The sequence below is a fragment of the Nelumbo nucifera genome, chromosome 2, assembly GCF_055504915.1.
Source record: "Nelumbo nucifera cultivar China Antique chromosome 2, China Antique-T2T, whole genome shotgun sequence".
NCBI classification, from domain to species: Eukaryota; Viridiplantae; Streptophyta; class Magnoliopsida; order Proteales; family Nelumbonaceae; genus Nelumbo; species Nelumbo nucifera.
In genome coordinates this window covers 921070-929866 of record NC_142650.1, presented here as the reverse complement: position 1 = coordinate 929866, position 8797 = coordinate 921070, and the positions used below count along the sequence as shown (strand labels likewise).

At 37.2% G+C, this 8797-nt stretch overlaps 1 protein-coding gene across 1 annotated transcript; it reads left to right on the top strand.

The window, feature by feature from the left end:
* The first annotated feature begins 620 nt into the window (after positions 1-620).
* On the top strand, positions 621-3593 carry LOC104588354 (methylesterase 17-like). The gene is made up of 4 exons (XM_010246240.3): positions 621-1020; positions 1167-1307; positions 2814-2948; positions 3132-3593. Exons 1-4 carry the CDS (start codon positions 745-747, stop codon positions 3408-3410), a joined length of 831 nt encoding a protein of 276 aa, XP_010244542.1. The 5' UTR covers positions 621-744; the 3' UTR covers positions 3411-3593.
* The last annotated feature ends 5204 nt before the right edge of the window (positions 3594-8797 follow it).

Below are 8797 nucleotides of genomic sequence, written 5' to 3'. Positions count from 1 at the left end.
AAGCACAAATTAAAGCATATAATCATGTCCAATCTTAGTTAATTAATCAAATCGCTTCATTAAACTAGACTTAATTTTTTTTAATATACATTTAAAAGAAAAAGAAACAATTCTTAATTTGGCCCATCAAAAATAATTTATGCATTAAGCTAGATAGAACAAACACAAATCCAGTGAATTAAGCTAATTAAGAAGCAGACAAACATCCTCGTCGTCGTCATATAATATATAAAAAATAAAATATATATTGGCCTGTGATTGATGATGATAAATCTCAGTTCCCAAGGACATCCGGTAGTCCTCTTTATTAATTTTATTACACTTGCAATATTCACGATATTATCTATTTGTATTTTTTATACGGTGTGGACTTTAAAGACTTAATTGGGAGGCGGCCCAAGTCCCAACCCGGCCGAAGACCAAAGTCGGTCCCAATTAAAACCCAAACCAAACTGGTCGGTCGACCTCACCTAAGGGGCACAAGGGCTGTCTCATAACTATATAAGCAGTGCAAAGTGCAAGGTGGAAGGTGGAAAGTGGAAAGTGGAAAGTGGAAAAGGAAGGGAGTTTTTTTTTTCCCGAGTAATTCATTTCACATAAATATCATAGCTGGGTTGTAACTTGTAACGTTTGTTATATTAATTAGGAAAAGTGAAGAGTGAAGACGCCTGACTCTAATAGGTAAGCTAGCTAACTAGGCCGACGGACGAGGGGAGAGGGAGAGGGAGAGGGAGAGAGAGAGAGATGGTAATAGCCAGTGAAGATGGGAAGGGGTTAGTAATGGGGATACCTCCCTTCTCTTCCAGAGCCGCTCACTTCGTGCTGCTGCATGGCATCGGAGGCGGTGCCTGGTGCTGGTATAAACTCCGGTGTCTCATGGAGAGTTCCGGTTACAAGGTAACGTGCATCGACCTCAAGAGCGCCGGCATCGATCCTTCTGATCCCGATTCAATTCTTTCGTTCGACCAATACAATCAGCCACTCGTCGACTTCTTGTCTCACTTGCCGCAGGACCAAAAGGTAAACTCTCATCCATCGCTACCTTCTTCTTCTGATTCCTGCTATTAATATATATATATATATATATATATATATATATTAATTTTGCTGGATTTAATTAGGCCGATATTAATATTAATTTTGCTTGGGTTGGGCTGATTGGTCAGGTAATATTGGTGGGACACAGTGCGGGAGGACTGAGCGTGACGGATGCGATTTATAAGTTTCCGAAGAAAATAGGGATGGCGATCTACATAGGAGCAACGATGCTTCGGTGGGGGTTCCAGACGGACCAGGATATCAAAGATGTAATTTTCATGACTAATTTGACTTGTTCTCATATTGCAACTATACATGAACTTAGCTAGTTAGCTAGTTGCCTAGTTCATACCATACTACCTAATCGTCAAACCCTTCCTCTTCTTCCTCCTCTCTCCTCAGACCTCACATTATCACATACATAGTACTAGTACGTACGTTCCTTAATTGCTTGTTCAAATTACAGAGTGAGTACAGAGACGGTAATTCCTTATTAATTAAGGGTATACCCTAATTTTGTATCTATATATATAATCTATTGATGGAGTGGAGGATAGGAGGGTCTGAACTCTGAACTGTGAATTGTGAAATGGATGGATGGACATGGAAGCTGGAGCGGCCATTGGAATTGGAGGCGGCTGAGCTGCAGAAATGGCGCGTTGAGTCCTGTTTGGGGATGGAGGCAACCTAAAAGGTAAAAATAACATGGAATGAATGGGTTGGGACTCGGGTGGGGTTACAACTTACAATTTAGGATGGATTTAACTATTACACGACACGTATACCGTATACGTCAGGCCAGGCCAGGCATGAGTATGCCCAAAAGGTCAAGTTTTTACGTACTCCTCTCCTCGTCCAGTCGTCCTCACTCCCCACTCCTCACTCCTCACTCCTCACTCCTCACTCCTCTCTCCTCCCTCGTAAGTCATATTATATACCACATAACATCACATATACCTTTATCATCATCTCCTTCCCTGCATGCCCAACCCTCTCTATCTCTCAAGGTTCAATAATGAATCTGAATCAACACTGCACTTAATTACCCCCTATTCTTTCTTTCTTTCTTTTTTTTTTTTTTATTTTAGCGTTCTTGTGGAATCTGGAATCCTACACTTACGCCTTATGCTAATAAAAATTCATCAAAATTCAAAAGATGGTTCTCATTGATCAAGTCAAACTCTGAAAAGTGAGAGTGAGAGTGAATATATTGTTAACATTAGGAAAGAATTAAGTTTGACCAATCAGAACTACCCTGTGTACGTCTTACAAGGCCGTAAGCCACGGTTTTAAATCATCATCATTATCATGACGTATTGGTATTTAGTTATTTACCTATACCGAGAAGGACCAAGACTGGCACCGTTTTAGTTGAGGCCGAGGGTGAATTAGGATTTTTTTGGTATTCCGTGTCATACATCATTAATAACTTCCCCTTTTTTCCTAAAATACTGGTTGCGGGATTATTCCATTACTGAAATAAACCAGTTAATACATGGCCCATGTCATTCCATTTCCACCTGTAAAAAATTAAACAAGAGTTTGTAAGTGCAATGCATGCAAGCTTTGCCCAGATTTTCTACTCACTTTTCCTGCCCACTCCCTACCCGCCCTGAATTGCAGCCACATATCTCTTAATTCATAATAGAGATGTGTAACTCTAATTCAGGGCGGGTAAGGAGTGGGTAGGAAAAGTGAGTGGAAAATCCGGAGTGGCTTTGTACATCTGATCTGACCTTGGTGGTGTATGATGATATGGAACAATGAACAAACAGGGGGCTCCAGATCTTTCGGAGTTTGGAGACGTGTATGAATTTGGATATGGATTGGGAAGGGATCATCCTCCCACCAGCGCCATTATAAAGAAAGAGTATCAGCGCAAGATCATCTATCACATGAGCCCTCAAGAGGTAATTTCAATTTTGCCCCTGATCTACCTGATGTAGACATAATCACATGTACATAATCTACTCCAAAAGTCATCAACTAAGCTCATATGAATTATATATATCAGCCTCCCCTATTTCAAAACACTTTTAAGTTTTGATTGATTGATTGATTTATGTTTTTGTGAATTGTGGTGGGTGAAACAGGACTCCACTCTGGCATTAATGCTTCTGAAGCCAGGACCGCTTCTGGCATTACTAGGAGCACGGCTAATTGAAGGAATAGGTGCCGATGATATCACTCGAGTTTACATAAAGACAATGCACGATCAGGTCATCAAGCCCCAGCAGCAAGAAGCCATGATACAAAAGTGGCCGCCCTCTACCGTGTACACGTTGGAGAGTGACCACAGCCCTTTTTTCTCTTCTCCTTTCATGCTATTCACTTTGCTGCTCAAAGCCGCTGCTTCAGCAAACTGCATTTAGACTCTACCTATGACGTACCTATGTTTCTCAGCTTGCTTCTTCATCTCCATTCTCCATTCTTCATTCCACACGCATCAACCAACCTTTATATCAATATTTATGTATTTTTTACAAATAAAATTTTAGATTTTATTTATTAGCATTTAAGTAAACGAGTAAGTTCAATTAGAGAACAATTGAGTATATTTTCTTGTGCGTGCAAGTCGAACAACGCTCAAAGTCTAAGTCAAAGTCGTACACATGAATAATAATAATAGAGAAAGAAAAGAATTGGGGAGTGTACAGTAATTAATGACAGACAGGCCAGGCCACAGCAGCCACCTTACAAAAATTAAGGCAGTTGGCATGCAATTGGGAAGGAAACTGAAATAAATAGAGGTTATAATTGCAATTGTATTGCATGGGGATGGGGAAGGTGCTTCAGCTTCGATACCAAAGAATCCGCACTCCAAAATAATATATGTTTAATTGTTTATGTGGACTTTATTTACATATGGGCATGGCAAGGCTAAAATTTTCACCACTATTAATAACTACTATTATTTTGATTTCCAATTTCCTGTTTTCACACACAAAAAAAAAAAAAAAAAATTCTATCTTGATTTTGAGTTTGTGTTTATTCTTTTGGATTCAACTATGATATGGAAAAGATATAATATCCAAAAAATAAAAAATCAATAAACTGAAATCATAAACATAATAGTAAATAAGGTATTATTTATCAAAATTTATGGGTAGATTTTGATTGGCCAAAACTCTTTTCATACCATATCTTAACATAATCCAAAAAATTTTGCGTCTAGCCCTAGCGAGTGGGGAGATGGTGGTGGTGGTGGAGCCAATAGTCATTCGGGTTTGTGTATACGGCATCAAAATAAATAGTACTTCATCCGGGGCCAACTGTACTTCAGTTTTGGCTTTCAAAAACAAGGCTTCACTATCACTACTTTCACAGTTCACACGATCACGATATGCGTGATGTTAAAAGCAAAACAACTACGCTTTCACAAAGGCAACCACATTACATTTATATATTATATCTTTACACATTACTAAACATTCCATTTCCTGATCCTACTGTAAAAATCCATGTGGATTGTGGACCGAGATGTACCAGACCTGAGGGAGGTTGAATCCAAACAAACCAATATCCAAATTACCGACTCTCTCCTTCAGTTCAAATGTGGCCCATGTTTACTTTGGCCACTAGTGTGGCAATGGATAATACCAGGCATCATGGAGGAATCAATAAAACCCCATTTTTTCGTTTCCATAATTTTGGACATGAGCAATTAGGTCCTCCAACTCAGGTCCATCACCCATATCCAATCCACCTTTCCCCAACACGTAGACGTAGATAGCTGGGATATATGGCCTTTAACATTTTATCAGTTTCTGTTGAAAAATGGGGTCACTATAATTTTGGATGAAAAGCTCTGAGGCGCGTATGAAAATACTGTCTTTATAACGTTATTTGCCCCCACTCAGTTTCACTGAGTTTGCTGTTGGATTACAGGCAAATCCGTTCTTAGGATACAACAGAGCCTTGGGCGAGAATCTGCAATCATCAAAGTTGAAGAATCTCCGGAGAAACATTCTGTGAGACTGTAGCAGACCGGACTGAGAGAGAGAGAGAGAGAAAGTGGATTTCGAAAATGTGTTTTTGAAGTCTGATTCATGCTCCTTAAATAGTTTATGAAGAAGTATGAAGAAAATGTAGGTGTTGGTTTAGAGAAGGCACATTGAACAATTACAATTTTAAACATTGTGCCTGTTTAAAAAGTAGTTAACAGTTAATGACTGTTAACTTTGAATTGTGCCTCTTGATCACACCCGATCAAATCATGACCGTTGATCTCATCAACGGTGATCAACGGTCAGCATCGCACCAAAACCAAAGCCGCCATTCGCGAGCCATGCGGGTGCGCGCAAAGTGCGAGCAAAGTGCGCATCTAAGCGCCTCATTGCGCCGCACACACGCGCGCACGTTGCGCGGTATCAAACCCCCATACTCTCTTCTACTATTTCTAAGGAGTGTAAATCAACTCCTATTAAAATACTAAAAACAAAGCTTATAATTTTCCAATGTGGGACAAGTTCAAAACTGGGTTTTGTAAGAGAAAAGCTAATTTTTCAATCAAGTGTGTAGGTGCAATTTCTCATGTAATTGACCAATAAAACACATTGGATTTAATCTCTTATGAGATTAAAATCCAACAATCTCTCACATTGATTGATCAATTACATAATTCTCTCTCAATCCAAACTATTATGACACAGTTATGCATACAAAAGGTGTATCAACTTAAACCTTTTGTTAGTATAGATATCTCAGAGCCTTGTCAAGGTTATTGGTGGTAAGACCTTAAACCAATTACTCTCAAGACATACCGGAGACACCCATACACACAATAATGTCCAGTCTTTGCAAGAGTTTCAAGTTTTAATTAGCACTGTTATGACCATGTGCTTATTTCCTGGTTTCATGAACAATCCAAAGAGCAAACCCAAACTCTCATGAGAAGCGACACCACTTCTATGCTCACATAGGTGAAGCTCCACTGTGTGTTTCGTTATTTGACACATTTCAGAACTTCATTAAGAGTTTAACTCAACCTCTCATCATAATGGACAACACTGTTTATGCTGTAATGAGAAATTTCTCAATGTCAATGCTAACAGTTACCCATTAAACCCAATACTAATGGTTTTTCAGTTCAAGTTGGATTATCATTACAGGTGACTAAGTAAAGGGTTTTAATCCCATCTCTTTGGTTGTCATTCTTACCAATTCTCTAGCCAAGCCCTTGGTAAGAGGATCAGCCAAGTTTTTACTTGACCTCACATATGTTATAGTGATGACTCAATCTTGAATCAGTTGCCTAACAAATTCATATCTCAGACTTGTATGTCTGGACTTACTATTGTAAGTACCACTGTAGGCTTTTGATAGAGTTGTCTCACTATCACAGTAAATGAAAATTAGAGCCATAGGAATAGGCCAAAGTTTTATATCCAATAATAAATTCCTAATCCATTCAGTCTCTTTTCCAGCAGCCGCTAAGATTATGAATTCGGATTCCATGGTCGAGTGAGATATACAAGTTTGTCTCTTGGATGCCCAAGAGATCACACCCCCACCAAGGACAAAAATCCATCCAGATGTAGACTTGTTATCTCCATTACCGGTAATCCAACTTGCATTAGTGTACCATTCCAGTACAACTGGATAATCACAGTAAAACAAGCTAAGTTCCAAGGTTTTCTTGAGATACCAAGAACTCTCCCAATTGCCTTCCAGTGCTCTACCCCGGGACTACTTGTAAACCGACTGAGCTTACTTACTGCAAATGCAATATCAGGTCTAGTATAAAGCATAACATACATCAAGCTTCCTACTGCACAAGCATATTCAAGTTGTGCAATTGCTCTACCAGTATTTTCTATTAGTTTTATACTAGAATCATATGGCGTGTTATATTCTTTAAACCCTAAATGCTTAAATTTCTCAAGTACTTTCTCAATATAGTGTGATTAGCTTAATGCGTAAGCCCTACTATGCTTTTTAACTTTTATTCTCAAGATGATATCTATTTCTCCTAAATCTTTCATTTTAAAGACAGAGGATAAGTAGTTTTTAGTTTCATTTATGCCAACCATATTTGTACCCACAATAAGTATATCATCAACATAAAGACATACAATTACTCCATAATTTTTAGTGAATTTTGAGTAGATGCATCTATCAACACTATTATGTTTAAAACCAAAAGCTAGAATGCAAGAATCAAATTTCTTATGCCACTATTTAGGTGCTTGTTTTAATCCATATAATGATTTAACTAGTTTACAGACTTTCTCATTTTCAAGAACAAATCCTTCTGATTGTTCCATATAAGCATCTTCATTTAAATCACCATTTAGGAAAACAGTTTTAACATCCATTTGATGAACAGATAAGTGAAATTGATGCTAATGCTATGAGTGTTCTAATAGAAGTTCTAGCCACTGGTGCATAGGTGTCAAAGTAATCAATCATTTCCTTTTAACTAAATCCTTTGGCTACCAATCTAGCCTTAAAAGTTTGTACAGTTCCATCAGTATTGTATTTTCTTCTAAATATCCATTTACATTTTATTGGTTTTGATCATAGAAGCAGGTCTACTAGTACCTATGTGTTATTTGACATTATTGAATGCATTTCATCATTTATATCTTTCTTTCAAAAAGCAGCATCTCTAGAGGTCATGGCCTCATTATAGGTTTTTGGATCATCTTCAATGTTCAGGACAACGAGTATCTTATTTAAAATCTCCTCTCTATTAGCCTCAACTAAAAATACAATTGATTGAATAGAAATAAAATCTGAACCCAAGTGTTTCTCTGTTCTGTCTTTGACTTCTTCTAGGTCCTATTGTAGGTGTTACAATTATATTATTTCTTCTTTCAGTCTTATTATTATCAACAAGTATTGAGATCTGAGTTTCTCTTTCAGGTTCTCTATCATTTTCTGTGGATTCATTTTCTGTAAATTCAGAACATAGTTTATTTTCAAAGAATTCAACATCTCTAATTTTAATTATTATGTTAGACTCTAAGTCTAGAAGCATATAGGCTTTGCTATGTTCTGCATATCCAACAAACATACTTTTCTTAGTTTTGAGTCCTAACTTTGTTCTTTTAGGATCTAGAACTCTATAATATGCTAAGCACCCCCACACTTTTAGATATGCTAAATTAGATTTTCTTTTTGTCCATAATTCATGTGCATTTGTTATTAACTCTAGAAACAATTCTATTATGTAAATGACAAGCTGTTAGGAGTGCTTCCCCCCACAGGTTTAAGGGTGCATTAACTTTTAACATGTAGTTTATCATTTCTGTAAGTGTTCTATTTTTCCTTTCGGCCAGGCCATTATGTTGAGGGGTATAGAGAGCAGAACACTGATGTATTATTCCAAATTCTTCATAGAAATAATTAAACTCATTTTTAAAGTATTCAGCACCCTTATCACTTATAAGGATTTTAATTTTCTTTTTTAGTTGATTTTCAACTTCAGTCTTATATAGTTTAAACATGTCAAAGGCTTCATCTTTAGTTCTCATAAGGTAGACATAGGTGTACCTAAAAAATTCATCTATAAATGTTATGAAGTATCTCTAATCTCCTCTAGTTAATACACCATTGAGTTCATAGATGTCAGAATGAATTAGTTATAGAAGTTGAGAATTTCTCTCAACACTAGGGAAATGTTTCTTAGTCATTTTAGATTTTACACATTCACATTTTTCAGTTGATTCATTACTGTAAGTAATTATACCAAGTTTGCTCATGTTCTTTATGGATTTAAAATTCAAGTGTACTAATCTATCATGCCATAAAGAGA

Coding starts and splice junctions, on each gene's coding strand:
- LOC104588354 (XM_010246240.3), top strand. CDS start 745: ATGGTAATAGCCAGTGAAGATGGGAAGGGGTTAGTAATGGGGATACCT. Junction 1,308..2,813: donor CGGACCAGGATATCAAAGAT/GTAATTTTCATG, acceptor ATGAACAAACAG/GGGGCTCCAGATCTTTCGGA. Junction 2,949..3,131: donor ATCACATGAGCCCTCAAGAG/GTAATTTCAATT, acceptor TGGGTGAAACAG/GACTCCACTCTGGCATTAAT.